Source organism: Sorex araneus, chromosome X (assembly GCF_027595985.1).
Source record: "Sorex araneus isolate mSorAra2 chromosome X, mSorAra2.pri, whole genome shotgun sequence".
Classification (NCBI taxonomy): domain Eukaryota; kingdom Metazoa; phylum Chordata; class Mammalia; order Eulipotyphla; family Soricidae; genus Sorex; species Sorex araneus.
Window position 1 is genome coordinate 285,820,972 of NC_073313.1, and position 16,911 is coordinate 285,837,882.

The 16,911-nt window shown below is 42.2% G+C and overlaps 1 protein-coding gene and 1 pseudogene across 1 annotated transcript in view; one reads left to right on the plus strand and one right to left on the minus strand.

Moving 5' to 3' along the window:
* LOC129399564 (uncharacterized) overlaps positions 1–16,911 on the minus strand; it is a 742,397-nt pseudogene that overhangs the window by 237,586 nt on the left and 487,900 nt on the right.
* The window catches only part of CXH2orf73 (chromosome X C2orf73 homolog), a 48,244-nt gene continuing 37,165 nt past the window's right edge, over positions 5,833–16,911 (plus strand). Inside the window, exons 1-3 of the mRNA XM_055119717.1 lie at positions 5,833–6,173; positions 6,918–7,086; positions 9,517–9,718. Of these exons, the coding sequence (XP_054975692.1) occupies positions 7,031–7,086; positions 9,517–9,718 (258 nt within the window). The 5' untranslated portion in view covers positions 5,833–6,173; positions 6,918–7,030. The remainder of the gene's footprint in view (positions 6,174–6,917; positions 7,087–9,516; positions 9,719–16,911) is intronic.

Consider the following 16,911-nt stretch of genomic DNA (forward strand, 5'->3'; position numbering starts at 1 on the left):
GTTCAAGCATCCTGTGCACTTGCACCTTCCCTGCGATCCGTGTCTGACTTAAATGCTCTTCTCTCAAACTCCCTCAGTTTCCCTTCTTTACATCCCTCAGTTCTTAGGCAAAAGTTACTTAGCGAGTCCTTTTTCAGTCTCCCTTTCAATTTTAAAATATTGCCAAACTCTTTACTACTTATTTTAGTTTACCTAAGGTCTTACCACCATCTAAAGTATGTTTCTCATTGATTTTCTTTGGTCCCAATGTAATTTACATTGGGAAAGGAGTTTATGCATTTTTATATCATGTTATGACTGTAACATTCAAATGACCATAGTAGATAGCTAATACTGATTGTTGGGCTGGAGCAATAGCACAGCGGGTAGGGCATTTGCCTTGCACATGGCCGACCCGGGTTCAATTCCTCTGCCCTTCTCGGAGAACCTGGCAAGCTACCAAGAGTATCTCTCCTGCATGGCATAGCCTGGCAAGCTTCCTGTGGCATATCCAATATACCAAAAACAGTAACAACAAATCTCACACTGGAGATGTTACTGGTGCCCGCTTGAGAAAATCGATGAGCAACGGAATGACAGTGATACAGTGATTTGTTGAAGTAGATAGAAGAAATATCTCCCCTAGGGCTTAAACAAAGATTGAAGACAGTTGTATATTAATTTATTTGTTTGATTCCTCCATCCCTCCTGGAGAGCCTGGCAAGCTACTGAGAGTATCCCACATGCATGGCAGACTGGCAAGTTATCTGTGGCAAATATGATATGCCAAAAACAATAACAAGTCTCACAATGGAGACATTACTGGTGCCCACTCAAGCAAATCGATGAATAATGGGATGACAGTGCTACAGTGCTATACATATATATATATATATATATTTAATGAATCACCATGAGATACAGTTACAGATTTACAAACTTTCATGATTACATTTGTCATACAATGATTGAGTACCCATCCCTTCACCAGTGCCCATTCTCCACCCCCAATGTTCCCAATATCCCTCCTGCCACCCCCATCCCATCACCCCCCCCCACACACCTCTGTGGCAGGCACAGTCCCTTTACTCTCTCTTTTCTTTTGAGATTATGGTTTGCAATACAGGTAGCAGGTGGCCATGAAGATAGTCTATTTTTAAAATGATTTAAATTACTCTAAGCGAAAACTCCTATCACCATCATAAAACAGTAAAAAGCACTGGGCTTCATTTCCCAGGTCAAACAACTAGAACACTGGGCAAAATAGATGAAACTTTTCAGACATTGGCCAACAGCAGTATAGGACCCTGATCCCTAAGAAAGGGGAGACAGATGACGTGAGCCTGAATATTGATAGCTGGACTTTCTGCCGAGGCAATCTCCAGCCTTCAGGAGCAAAAGGGGTGATTAATTAGCACCAGGATGGAGTTCAGGCCTGACAGGCATCAGTCAGCTGGGACAGCACACAGAGATGGAGGGAAGGTGAGACCGAGTCACTGAGCCTGGGAAGTGCTCGTCTCTCTAAGTGGAAAAATTTAGTTTTACTGAATTTTGTATCATTTAAATTGTAACTTTATTTAAATTTTTCTTTAGCAAGCATGTATTCCTTTCATAAGGGGAAAACTTACTGGAAACTTAGAATTCAATTCCTAAGACCTAAATTTGAAATGGTAAATGATAATGTTATTTTTTTTTTTAGAATTCAACTCTAATAGTCTAAAAACAAAGTTTTTATCAACAAAGTTTCAGAATGCAAATTTCATCTGATGAAAAACATTTAAGTTTTTATGTTAAAATAAAATCAGTAACTTCTTTACAGCAATACTGTTTTGTCTGTACCACAGTGGATCAAACTGTCATTCTAAAACTATAAACAGTTAATTGTTAAAATTTGCAGTTATTTTATCTAATTATATATCATAATTTTAAGCAGATCCTTGTATGTATGGTGCATAGAATTATTTTTTAAATTTTAGTACACTTGAAATAAAAATCAGCTTAATGAACCTTAACTGGGATGAATATAAAAATATTTATATTAGGTTTTTAGAAAATGAAGGGGGCATAGTATAAATTCTTCTAATCTATTGTGACCTCCTTATCATTCCTCCTTTTATACCAACCCAATCATTATCATTTAATGGGCCTAATTAGTGCTTACAAAACGCAGTCTGAATAATACATGAGACATCAGCATTCTGATGTTTAGCTGCAGCTTAAGTGGGATTTTAAAATGAATGTCAATGTCCCCTTCATTTATTGTTTTACCCATTGTTTGAAAACATTAGGGAGGAGAGAGACATTCACTATCTTCAAGATCAGCAAATGTGAGTGACTGGAATGTTCAGAGACAATCCCTGGGATAACCCCCACTGGGTGTGAAACGGGATATCACTGCCAGGCAGGTTGAACTTCTCTGATAACAGTTTAAATTCTTTAGTTAGCTATTTTTTTGAAAACTAACCATTTGTTTTCTATCCAAAAACAAGACCTTCAAGTATCACATGATAAGTGTATGATTAAATTTGAAAATGTCCCTTTAACATATGACAGAACAGAATGATGCAGATCGTGCCTTTCGAATTATAATGTACATTGTTTTTAGGAGCTGACTAGCCCCAAGATGCCCACAATTTACTAGGGGACAAGACATTCACAAATGCACATCTCGAGAATAATTCCAAAATACTAAACAAATGATGGTCTGTAGTGCGGGACAAGTCCACAGCCATCCTGGGTAGTACCTTGACATCTGATGAGAATGAAGAGGCTCCCGGGAAAACATCCCTCATCAAATAACCTGACGAGGAGGGGCCATATGTGCTTTCTCCCAAGCAGCAAGTTTCAATTTCTTATCAACCTCCAAACTTATTCCAGTATACAAATCATCCTCTAGTGGAAAGCTGGCTGCTCGAACTCCCTCGAAAACAACAGTCTGCCCTCCTCGGCCTCTGGCTGTTCGTGCTTTTCTGTGTGACTTCACTGGTGTGGTGTCCTGCATGGCTCCAGGGAGCTGTTCAGTTCAACTGCGCAGGGTGCAGTGTCCTGCGATCACCCATGGCCACAGTCCCGCCCTCGCCGATGTGCTGAGGAGGAGATGATAGGACAGGCCTTCCCTCTCAGTGACAGAACATCTCAAGTGACTTCTTTTATTAAAGCTGGATGTCTCATCTACACAATGGAATACTATGCAGCTGTTAGGAAAGATGAAGTCATGAAATTTTCTTATAAGTGGATGGTCATGGAAAATATCATGCTAAGTGAAGGGAGTCAGAAAGAGAGGACAAACATAGAATGACTGCACTCATTTGTGGAATATAAAATAACATGAGACTGACACCCAAAGACAGTAGACACAAGGGCTACGAAGACTGCTCCACAGTTGGAAGCCTGCCTCATGAGCTGGGGAAGAAAGCAGCTGGGATAGAGAAGGGATCACTAAGTCAATGATGGTTGGAGGAATCGCTCGAGATGGGAGAATTGTGCTTAAAGTAGATAAAGGTCCAAACACAATAGCCTCTCAGTATCTGTATTACAAACCATAATGCCTCAAAGTAGAGAGAGGCAGGGGGAGGAGTGGGATGGGGGAAGATACTGGGGATATTGGTGGTGGAAAATGTGCACTGGTGGAGGGATGGGTGTTCAATCATTGTATGACTGAAACTCAAACATGAAAGCTTTGTGACTATCTCATGGTGATTCAATAAATAAATAAAGCTGGGAGTCTCATTGACTTGTGTGACTGTCTAAAAAGGTTTTGTGAATTAGGTTCGTGTTTGAAAAATGATATTAATAATCTGGTTTTGCAATGTTGGCAAGGATTGTGCTGAAAAGGAACCCTCTCCCTTCAATTGTTGGAAATGCCCAAGTCTTCCTCAATGGCAAACCAGGGATTCCTCAACAAAGGATAGAGTGTTTGTATTAGCCAGTAAAAAGAAAAAAGTTCCCTTTCCTATGTGGGAAACAAAGAAACCTAGGAAGGGAACAACACATGGCCAAGGACATTAGAACTAAAGATTTTGTCTCTAGAACTGAACTCACATGAGTGGCGGGTAAGGAGCGGGTGGGGGTGGCACAGGTGGAAAGAGGCAAACATGCCCAGAAGGGTAGTGTTGGGCCCTCATATGCATGAAAATCAGAGTTAACAAAATGCCAAATAAAAACGGTTTCGTTTTGAAAAGCTAATAATGAACAAAGACTCTCAGTGTGGCTTCCTCTCTCTCAGTAGCTGCCTGGATTAAATCATCTACACCACACAGCACACCTGGCTTTCTCCTCAGAGCTCACTCCTGACCCCTCTCACCCACCAGAGTACAGGTATATGAAACATGCATGCAAAGCAAACATTTACTTATAATAAATCACAAAGAATTTTAATTTAAAAATATTTAAAGATTAAGAGATTAAGATTATCAACACCCATATTCAGTTGGACAACCCCACCCCCACCTCTGCCCCGTGTTCTAGGCACAGTTTAAGAGGTTGAGTTGGATTTTAGTCCCAGGGAACCAGCCTCGGGGTGAAGCCAGGTTCCAAACAGTCTGGTGGCAGGAGTAAAACAAAATGAAGGTCTGTTTAATAAGGGCCTGTTCAATGCCAAGTGCCCAGGTAGGAGTTAGGTTAACACCCCGATTTCCATTTTCAATCCATTTCCCCAATATATATGTATACATACATATATATGTGTATATATATGTATGTATATATATATATATATATATATATATGTTTGCTTTTTGGGTCACACCCAGCGATGCACTGGGGTTACTCCTCTCCTGGCTCTGCACTCAGGAATTACTCCAAGCGGTGCCCAGGGGACCATATGGGATGCTGGGAATGGAACCCGGGTCGGCCGTGTGCAAGGCAAACACCCTACCCGCTGTGCTATTGCTCCAGCCCCAATTTCCCCAGTATTTTTATTACTTAACTACCCCACCTCAAAACACATAACCATAACGTACACATGCACGTGCGTGCACACACACATATCCGTGTGCCTTTTTACCAATAAACTCCATGTTTTAATGGCTGAGAAACTAGGTATTCAACTGATTTTCATATATTTCCCTTCTGAATCTGGGACTGAGGTTGCTTGTACAAAGCACTAGACAGGCAGAGAAGACACAGGAGGGGAAGCGCTCGCTCTGCACTGCCTGCCCAGGGTCCAGCCTCGGCACCACGCAGGGGCCACCACCACCTAGATTACTACTAGGATCAATCTCTGCCCTCTGATATTTGTCATAAAGGTCAATGGAAAATACAGCCTAACAGTGACTCGCCTCACAGAGCATCGGCACACATGTTCCATATACAGAAGTCAATTCTATAAGAATTTTTCTTTTCTTTTATCCAAGGAAACGCATGTTACCCTGGTAGGTGCCAAAGACATTTGGCTCTGAAAGCGGAAATTTGAAGGCAATTGCGAAATGAGGTAAGAAATTCCAGGGCCAGAAGGTGGACACGAGTCATCAAGCACTTTCCCAGCTTGGTCTTTGGGTGCAAGCCACACGTACAAGGCCGGCCCGCCTCCACCCTGCAACGTTGCCACAGAGTGACCGGTCACCTCTGGGAAGGGCAGGGCGCCTACTTTGCAGGACGGGTGCCCCCAGCTCCTTTGCAGGATGGATGCCACAGCTTCTTTGCAGGAAAGGATGCCCCCAGCCCCCTTTTTCAGGACGGATGCCCCCAGCACCCTTTGCAGGACGGATGCCCCCAGCCCCTTTACAGGAAGGGTAACACCAGCCCCTTTGCAGGACGGGTGCGTGCCCCAACTCGTGCCCACGTTTTCAAGCGCTCCGGGAAGGAGGGGTCTGCGATGTGAGACCTTGGGCGGGCAGGCCGAGAGCTTCCCGTTAGGTGCAGTCGCCCCGGGAAGCCCCCCCTGGCTCACTCGCTTTTACTGGGCGGCGGGAAGAGTTTCTCTACAGCCTTGCCGCACTCTGGAACTCGAGCCCAGAAGACAGTGGACGCTGGCGGGGACACCAGCGAGCGCCTGACCTGGCGAGCCCCGGGCAGGGCCGGCGGAGACGCGGCGTTCGGGCGGGTCCGGGAGGGGTGACTGCGCCCCGCCCCCCATCCTGCGGTCCCAGGGACGCTGTCGCCTAGCAACCGCCTCCCTAGGGACTGTCCACACAGCAGGCCCGACGCTCCGCACTGGCGCGGGCAGGACCCATGGAGGGAGACGACAAGCCGCAGTAAGTGACGTAGACCCGCGGCTCTCCGGGCACGCCCCGCGCTCAGCCCCCGAGCCCAGCCGTGCCTGGCCCGTGTCCACCCTCGTCTACCCGCGCCCATTCCCGTGTCCGCACCCGTACCCGCACCCGTGCCCACCAGTATCCCCCACCCATATCCCCAACCATGTCCCCACCCATGTCCCCACCCACGCCCACACGCCTGGCCACTCCCGCAGACCTGGTCACTCCCGCAGGGCTGATCCTCACCCCCCCCCTCCCCGCACCACTCTCCATCACTCGAAGCACTGCCCGAACCTCAAACACCCGCTGGACTCCATCCTCTTGTGCCCTTCCTCAGCTGCCCCTTTCTGGGCCAGCCCTGCCCTATGTGAAAAGGCCCCCCAGTGCCTATCACCCCCCTTCCTGCCCCCAGCCCCTATCACCCCGCCAGCCCCTATCAGCCCCCTTCTCATTCTTCCTACCGAGGAAGGGGGCAGGAGTTTTGGGGGCAGAGCTAGAAACAACTCCTTCAAGATGCGTGGGAAGGAAGGACAATGGTGTCCTTACAAGCCAGAAGCAGAACTGGGATCCAACTCGGTTCTGACAGTTCTGAGCCCAGCAGTGCTTTCAGAGGGTTGTACAGAATCATACGCGGTGCTTAAATAAACCAGTCTTGGGCCACTCACAAAACAAGCACCCACGTGAGTGTGCAGGTGTGCAAGGAGGCACTTCCTTCCTTCCTTGCTTCTCTTTCTTTTTCTTTAGGGGAGAGGGGGCACACCCAGTGGTGCTCAGGGGCTTACTCCTGTTCTGGGTTCAGGGATCAGCCGGCAGAGCTGGGGGGACCATCTGGGGCGATGAGGAGAGAAGCCGGGTGAATGCATGCAAGGCAGGCCCTGTACTCGCGTCCGCCCTCCACAATCTTTGCTTTCAAGTAAGTACAAGTTGATTCCAGTATCTGAGTGTTCCTGGGTTGCACTTATAAGAAGCAGGGGGAAAAAAACAGATGCCTGAAGGCTACAAAGAAAAATCAATTATGGCCTTTAAATACTTATCTGGAAAGGTGAGAGAATAAAAGCCTTAGAAGTTATGAATGTTTTAGCAGTAATCCGTTTTTCCAAATCCTCACAGGAAACCATTTTTGTTGGGATGTAGATAATGTGAATCCAAGGGTATGAATATTGTGTTTTGGAGCAAGAGTTGGGGATATACAGTTAAAACAACCTCAAAAAGCGTAGCAGATTTACAAAAAGAAAGTAAATATTATTGTAAGTAATAATGTGAACAGGTTTTGTGCCTGGAGGTTGGGCACATACGTTACCATGAGTGAAGCTGCTTTTTCCTTCGTGGAATTTATTAGCAGTACAGGGTACTCATGGCACCTATCCAGAAGGCAGGGGGAGCTAGACATATAAATCAGAAATTGTACTCATACTCAGTGTCATGAAAATCATGGACAAAGTATAAAATAGTACCTGGGAGAGGGGCAGAACCCTGGAAGCCGTGGACAGGTCTAGTTTGAAACTGAGAGCTGCATCAGGAGGGCACTGTGCAGGAAGCTGGCACAGACCTCCAAGAGGCTGAGAGGGCTTCTAAGCAAAGGTCCGGGGGTGATGGAGAAGATGGTCCACGAGCCGAGGGAAGGGAAACTAACTTGAGTAACGAAGCTTGAGTGTGCAAGCGGGGTCCCACACAGCCATAGAGCTGAGGAGGGTGCAATTTATTGTATCTGAATGCTGACCCTCTGGGAGTTCTAGCTGAAAAATGACAACATAGGAAATGGACCTCACTGGTTGTCCCCCCCATCCCCCTCAGGCCACAACCCGCTGTGCTCAGGGCTACTCCTGGCTCTCTGCTCAGAGGTCACTTGGGGGTGGTGGGGTCGAGGGAAGACTATGTGGGGTTCTGGGGGTTGAACCCAGGTTGAGCAGGTGCAAGGCTAGCACCTTGCTCACTGTTCTCTCACTCTGGCCCATGATGTCCCTGGTTTGAAGTACAGTAAGAGTTGTATTATAAGGACCGAGGCTAAACAGAACTAATCACTTTCTCTAGAAACCTCTAATGAGTGACATTCTCTGATCTTCTTCTGTGACTCAGGACTTTGATTTTAAATGATTCTGTGGCTCAAAAGTATTCAAATTCTTCAAACACATGAAATTTTAAAACACCACATTTTTAATGTCATGCATTATTTAAAAGGAAAAAATATAAACTATTTCCTTATAAACATGATTCACTAAAATAATTTTCAATTTTATAGTAGTGTAGTTTTTAGAAGCAAAATCTTTTGATATTGAGCCAATTGTCCTGATCGTCTGCTTAGGGATCTTTTCTTTAAAAGATAAATAATAGGGGCCGGAGAGATAGAACAACGTGTAACAGCCTTGCACTGTTACACTACTATTAAAAGTTTGTAACTGTTACACTACTCTTAAAAGTTAATAATACGACGCTGAGTTTAACCCAGCAACTGATCTGGGTTCTGTGCCCAGCACCCCATGTGGTCCCCTGAGCACCTTCAAGAGGTATCTTTGAGCTCAAAGTCAGGAGGAAGCCCTGGGCATCACCAGGTTGGTCCCCAAAACAAAACAAAAAGATAAATAAAGATAAATAAATAATAAAAACAAATATCAAAGATCATTGTTTACCTTTTATACATTTGCTAGATGAATTTTCAAAACTTGCTTGTCCAAATGACTGAATTGTTGAGGAACTTTTAAAGTGGATGAGTTAAAATCAGCACATCATTACGCCATATGCATTAAAAGTTACAAACGAGAGACTTGTGAGATGGTGTGAAGGGCAGGAGCACTGCTTTCCCTGGGGACTCCCTCCCACCAGCCCCAGTCTCTCCTTGGCACCACAGAGCCTACAGGGCCCCTGGATGGAGCCCGCCAAGCAGCACTGCAGACGTATCACGAACACCAGAACTAGCCCCATGGCTGAGCACTGATTTCCAGACCCACACAACTGGAAGAGCCAAGTGTCAAGCGGAAGTGGTCCCCGGGCCCATTGAGCACTATTTGGGAGACACCACTAACCCCCCAGTTTTTTCTTTTTACAAGAACTTACAAACAAGACTGTAAGCATAATCAAATTACAGCTCTTTCTTTACCAGCACTACTTTTTATACAGTTATGTACTTTACTGGTATATTATTGTGACTAATCAGTATTAACAGAAATCCTTTTGTCTTATGAATAACAAGACTTTCCAATTTTTATAATAGTATAAACCTCAAAACCTCATAAAACTTAATTTTTTGACTATTTCTGATATATCTAAAATTTATATAATTTGATATGATTCATTACTGAAATACTCTTTGGAATAAATGATTTACTATTTAATTATGTTTTTTCAGACAATATAACATAGAAGACCCTGCTACAACTGGGGAAAAAGAAGAAATAAAACATGAAAAAGAATCTGAAAAGAACATACAAAATTTAAAATCATGTGCCAGGAGAGGACGTATACATTATGCTAAGTTCATTAACACAAATGCGAGAACAATCAACGAACCTGTTCCCTACATGGATCCCAAAATGGGTACAGAAAAGCAGGTTAGACAGATGTTCATTATATACAAATAGAGATTTAGAAGGTATTTTGCAGTATAATTTTATTACAGACTACATAAAGGATATGTCATACCTCAGATTAGTATTTTTAATAGTCCAATAGTTTAAATCAATAATTGAAAACTATTATTGCAGATAAATTTTGTATATATGTGCATATACATATATTTATAAATGATCTAAATAATCTTTTGAGATTAAGTCAGATTATAACCACTCCATAATGGTTGGGGATTATTAAAAAAATCTTCAATATTATATTTCGATATATTCTAGTGTAACAACTTCCCAGGCTACTCAGTAATTTGTACATTATAGAATAGTAGCTACCATTTATTCAAAGTTTGGAACTGGAGCAATAGTACAAAGAATTTGCTAGATATTTTCTAATTTTAGATAAAGTATATTCTTTATCCTGCCCCCAAATTGTAGGAGATACTACTGGAAAACATACCAATAACATAGTCAAAAAAAAAGTAGATTTACCTTCAGTTATGTGATAGATGTTTCTGGCCCAAGGTTTAGCCAAAGCAAGATTTTATTCAGTGTCTTAAATGTGTATTTAATACTTAATGTGTATTATATTTAAAATACACTTAAGCCTGTATTTTTAAAGGTGCATTGAGATATGTTTTATGTATTAGTTCCCTTTTGTTCTGGCCAAAAATTACCAAAATTTGACTGGCTTAATTGAGCAAGGAAGTCCCTAGTAGAGGTAGGGCTGGTTCCTCCAGAAGATGTAAGGGCAAATGCTTTTCCTTCCTTCTCCAGATTTTAGAGACCACCTTCGTTCTTTAGCCAGACCCTTCCCTCTTAGAAGAATAGTATAGCATCATCAAACCTATGAGGACCTCTAAAGATACTTGGGATTACTTTGGACCCACCCAGACAATCTGGGATAAAGCCTCTTTCCCAAAACCCTTCATTTAAACCCCATTGCAAAATCCCTTTTGTGCTATCAATTAGGTGCAATGTATTAGGTGTATTTGTGAATTAAAATTTAAATGTAGGTTGCATTTTCGAGAGCTCTCTTTACACCAATAACATCAGCTGTTCCTGTTTTGAAATTTAAGCATTGTGTAAAAGTGAGATCTTAGGGCGGGAATTCCTGGAGCCAAATATGCTTCCAGATCATTTATTAAACCGCACAATGATCATTTTAAGGCTCTTTTAAAAACAGTTTGGGATTTGAAAGAAATTATAAACTAGGACTTTACCGAGGAAACAAATATGGTGCAGCAATCCAGGTGAGTGAAATTCTCACATTTCTTACAAAACTTAGTGCCTCTCATGAGGTGTAGTTTAAACTGAATTTAAGCCCAACTGTTAATTGAACTCATTCTTGCCTTAGAGACACTAAGTAAAAACTGATTCAAGAACAGAAAAATTGGGGGGGGGGCGGGGCAGAGAGGTAGTACATTAGGTAAGGCTCTTGCCTTGCATACAGCCAACCTGGGTTTGATCCTTGGCTTCCCATTTGGTCCCTGGAGCCGTCCAGGAGTTCAGAGCCAGGAGTAACCTCTGAGTACCTTCTCTTATTGCTGTGAAAACAATAAAAGTAATGAATAAGGGTGTCTGGGGACTTCTGTGAGTACAAAAGGGGGACAGCAGTGCAGTAAGGGCCTCTGTTGGTGACAGAAGCTCAGAAAGTCAGAGACCATTAGGAGATGATGAGAGTGAATTTGATTTGAAGGGAAGTGGAAAAGTAGAGAGTAGGGATGAATGAGGAGTCCCAAAGAATCCCTGAAGGTTTCATCACATCTTATGTGCCTTGTGGTGTATCTTAAAAATACATTGATTTGGGCATGGAGTGAAAAGAATGCAGACTGAAAAAACAAAAGTAACTGAAAAGGCTTAAATGTAATCATTTCCCAAGAACAGGGTCAGAGCAATACCACAGTTGGTTAGGGCACTTGCTTTTCACTTGGCTGACCCGAATTCAATCCGGGTTTCCCACATGGTCCCCCAAACTCTCCATGAGTGATCCCTGAGCACAGAGCCGGGAGTAAGCCCTGTGCACCTCCAGCTATGTCCCCAAAACAAAACAAATAAACAAACAAAAAGCAAAAAAAGGAAAAGAATAGATTTCCAAGTATTCAAAGAGTAATAAAGTTCTTCTCAGATAACATTAGCTTGCTTTTCCAAAAAAAATAATTAGCTGGGTTATAGTAATGCTGAGTTAAAAAGAAAAAAAATTCAATGCTTAAATATTTAAATTGGCATGTCTGCTTTATGGATTTTGCTAAAATAGCTTTAGAACACAGATTGATTTTGTTTATTTACAAGATGAGATATAATTCTACTTAGGAACATAGAATTGGAGGTGCTAGAAATAGTATGAAGAGGTTCTAAGACGGTCGTTTTCACTAGGAACTGGTTTGTCCTGTATTTTTAAAGATTTATATTTTAAGAAAGATCATACTATGTCAGTATTTTCCAAAGTGTACTTTCAGTTTGCTAGTCTTTGCATAGATACTCAAATTAAGCCTTTCTTAAAACTCCACAAGTCATATTAAAATACAAGTCTAAGAACTCCCTAAACTTGCATAATCTTGCTAACCTTGCTTAATCTTGCTACTTCTGAAATATATTTAATGAAGCTTTCTTTTGTACCTATTAATATACTGCAGAACTCGAGTTGTACAGAACACAATTTAGGACTCATTTATTAAGAGCACTATAAATTGCTTAAAAAGAGGTGTTTTTTTTTATTAGTTTATTTTTAATTAGAGAGTCATCGTGAGGGTACAGTTACAGATCCATACATCTTTGTGCACATGCTTCCCCCATACAAAGTTCAATAACTCATCCCTTCACCAGTGCCCATTCTCCACCACCCGTAAACCCAACATCCCTCCCCCCCTCCCCAGACCCGTCTCCCCCCACCCCACCCTGCCACTATGGCAGGGAATTCCCTTTTGTTTTCTCTCTCTGATTAGGTGTTGTGGTTTGCAATAGAGGTGTTGAGTGGCCATTGTGTTCAGTCTCTAGTCTGTATTCCACCCGCCTCACCCTTCCCCCACATGACCTCCAACCACATTTTACTTGGTGCTCCCTTCCCTGAGTTACCCAGAATGAGAGACCAGCCTCCAAGCCATGGAAACATTCTCCTGGTACTTATTTCTACTATTCTTGGGCGTTAGTCTTATAGTCTATTATTCTATATTCCACAGATGAGTGCAATCTTTCTATGTCTGTCTCTCTCTTTCTGACTCATTTCACTTAGCATGATACTTTCCATGTTGATCCACTTATATGCAAACGTCATGACCTCATTTTTTCTAACAGCTGCATAGTATTCCATTGTATAGATGTACCAGAGTTTCTTCAACCAGTCATCTGTTCTAGGGCACTCGGGTTTTTTCCAGATTCTGGCTATTGTTAACAGTGCTGCGGTGAACATATACGTGCATATGTCACTTCGACTATACTTTTTGGCTTCTCTGGGATATATTCCCAGCAGTGGTATTGCTGGGTCAAATGGGAGCTCAAAAAAAAAAGAGGTGTTTTTCAACACTCCCGATATCCAAGAGAATGAACTCTTAGAGTCAATGTAACTCTAATGTTTGGGATAATGTTTCAGTTATTTATTTATTTTTTTAAATTTTTAATTAGTGAATCACCGTGAGGGTACAGTTACAGATTTACATATCTTTGTGCTCTTGTTTCCCTCATACAAAGTTCGAGAACCCATCCCTTCACCAGTGCCTATTCTCCACCACCAGTAAACCCAGCATCCCTCCTACCCTCCCCAATCCCATCTCCCCACACCCCGCCCCGCCACTGTGGCAGGGTATTCCCTTCTGTTCTCTCTCTCTAATTAGGTGTTGAGTGGCCACCATGTTCAGTCTCTAGCCCACATTTAGCCCGCATCACCCTTCCCCCGCATGGCCTCCGACCGCATTGTACTTGGTGATCCCTTCTCTGAGTTGTCCTCTCCCCAGAATGTAAGGCCACCCTCCAAGCCATGGAGTCAGCCTCCTGGTACTTATTTCTACTATTCTTGGGTGTTAGTCTCCTAGCCTATTATTCTGTATTCTACAGATGAGTACAATCTTTCTATGTCTGTCTCTCTCTTTCTGACTCATTTCACTTAGCATGATACTTTCCATGCCGATCCACTTATATGCAAAGTTCATGACCTCATTTTTTCTAACAGCTGCATAGTATTCCATTGTATAGATGTACCAAAGTTTCTTCAACCAGTCATCTGTTCTAGGGCACTCGGGTTTTTTCCAGATTCTGGCTACTGTAAACAGTGCTGTGATGAACATATAAGTGCAGATGTCATTTCGACTATACTTTTTTGCTTCTCTGGGATATATTCCCAGCAGTGATATTGCTGGGTCAAATGGGAGCTCAATTTCTAATTTCTTTAGAATCGTCCATATTGTTTTCCAAAAGGGCCGAACCAGTCAGCATTCCCACCAGCAGTGTAGAAGGGTCCCTTTTTTCCCACATCCTCTCCAGCAGTGGTTGCTTTTGTTCTTTTGGATGTGTGCTAGTCTCTGTGGTGTGAGGTGGTATCTCATGGTTGTTTTGATCTGCATCTCCCTGATGATTAGTGAGGTAGAGCACTTTTTCATGTGCCTTTTGGCCATTCGTATCTCTTCCTTGGGAAAGTTTCTGTTCATTTCCTCACCCCATTTTCTGATGGGGTTGGATGTTTTCTTCTTGTAGAGTTCAACCAGTGCTTTATATACCATTGATATCAATCCGTTATCTGATGGGTATTGTGTAAATATCCTTTCCCATTCTGTAGATTGTCTTTGTATTCTGGTCACTGTATCTTTTGCGGTGCAGAAGCTTTTTAGTTTAATGTAGTCCCATTTGTTGATCTCTGTTTCCACTTGGTTGGCCAGTTGCATGTCATCTTTGAAGATACCTTTATCTTCAATATCATGGAGGGTTTTGCCGACCTTGTCTTCAATTTACCTTTTGGTTTGTGGTCTGATGTTGAGGTTTTTAATCCATTTTGATCTGACTTTTGTGCATGGTGTCAGGTCGAGGTCTAAGCCCATTCTTTTGCATGTGGTTGTCCAGTTGTGCCAGCACCATTTGTTAAAGAGGCTTTCCTTGCTCCACTTCACATCTCTCGCTCCCTTATCAAAGATTAGATGATCATACATGTGGGGTTGTGTGTAGGAATACTCCACCCTGTTCCATTGGTCTGCGGGTCTGCCTTTGTTCCAGTACCATGCAGTTTAATTATTACCGCTTTGTAGTAAAGTTTGAAGTTGGGGAGGGTGACGCCTCCCATCGTCTTTTCCCCAAGAATTGTTTTAGCTATCCGTGGGCGTTTGTTGTTCCATATGAATTTTAGGATTGCTTGATCCATTTCTTTGAAGAATGTCATGGGTATCCTTATAGGGATCGCGTTGAATCTGTATAATGCTTTGTGGAGTATTGCCATTTTGACAATATTGATTCTCCCTATCCATGAGCAAGGTATATGTTTCCATTTCCTTATGTCCTCTTTTATTTCATGTAGTAGCGTTTTATAGTTTTCTTTGTAGAGGTCTTTTACTTCCTTGGTTAAGCTGATTCTGAGGTACTTGATTTTCTGGGGTACATTTGTGAATGGGATTGCTTTTTTCATGTCCCTTTCCTCTGCCTCATTGTTTATATATAGGAAGGCCATGGATTTTTGGGTATTGATTTTGTAGCCTGCAACTTTACTGTAAAAGTCTATTTTTTCTAAGAGTTTCTTAGTAGAGGCTTTGGGCTTCTCTAGATATAGTATCATATCATCTGCAAATAGTGAGAGTTTGATTTCTTCCTTTCCTATCTGGATGCCCTTAATCTCTTTTTCTTGTCTAACAGCTATCGCAAGTACTTCCAGTACTATATTGAAGAGAAGTGGTGAGAGTGGGCATCTTTGTCTTGTGCCTGATCTTAGAGGAAAGGCCCTTAGTTTTTCTCCATTGTGGATAAAGCTTGCCGTAGGCTTGTGGTAGATGGCTTCGACTATCTTGAGGAAAGTTCCTCCAAAACCCATTTTGGTGAGGTTTTTCATCATGAACGGATGTTGGATCTTGTCAAATGCTTTCTCTGTATCTATTGATATGATCATATGGTTTTTATCTTTACTTTTGTTGATATGATGGATTATGTTGATTGATTTTCGAATGTTAAACCATCCTTGCATCCCCGGGATGAATCCCACTTGGTCATGGTGTATGATCTTCTTGATGAGTTGTTGGATCCTATTTGCTAATATTTTGTTGAGGATCTTCGCATCGGAGTTCATCAGGGATATTGGTCTATAATTTTCTTTCTTAGTGACGTCTTTGTTTGCTTTTGGTATTAGGGAGATGTGTGCTTCATAGAAACTGTTTGGGAGAGTTCCTGTTTTTTCAATTTCCTGGAAAAGCTTGAGGAAATCTGGCAACAGGTCTTCTTTGAATGTTTGGAAGAATTCGCCAGTGAATCCATCTGGGCCTGGCCTTTTGTTTTTGGGGAGATTTTTGATTACAGTTTCAACTTCCTTAATATTAATGGGTCTATTCAGGTATTCCAAGTCTTCTTTGTTCAGTCTTGGGAGATTGTAGGAATCAAGGAATCCATCCATTTCTTTTAGGTTCTCTTGTTTTGTGGCATATAGACCTTCAAAGTAGTCTCTAATAATCTTTTGAATCTCACTGGTTTCTCTTATGATGTCCCCCTTTTCATTTCTGATTCGATTTATTAGGGTTCTCTCTCTCTCTCTTTCTTTGTGAGTCTTGCTAGCGGTTTATCAATCTTATTTGTTTTCTCGAAGAACCAGCTCTTTGTTTCATTAATCTTTCGGATTTTTTTTTTGGTTTCTATGTCATTAATTTCTGCTCTAATTTTTATTATTTCTTTCCTTCGGTCTGGTTTGGGTTCCTTTTTCTGGTCCTTTTCTAAGATCTTGAGCCGTGAAGTCAAGTTCTCTATGTGGGCCCTTTCTTCCTTCCTGAGGAATTCTTGGAGAGCTATAAATTTTCCCCTTAACACAGCTTTAGCTGCGTCCCATATGTTTTGGTAGCTCGTGTCCTCATTTTCATTTTTTTTAAGTATTTTTTTATTTCTTCTTTGATTTCCTTCCTGACCCACTCATTGTTCAACATTGAGTTGTTTAATTTCCAGGTGCTTGATTTGGTTCTCCGTGTCTGTGTGTGGTTAGCTTCTATCTTCAGCGCATTGTGGTCTGA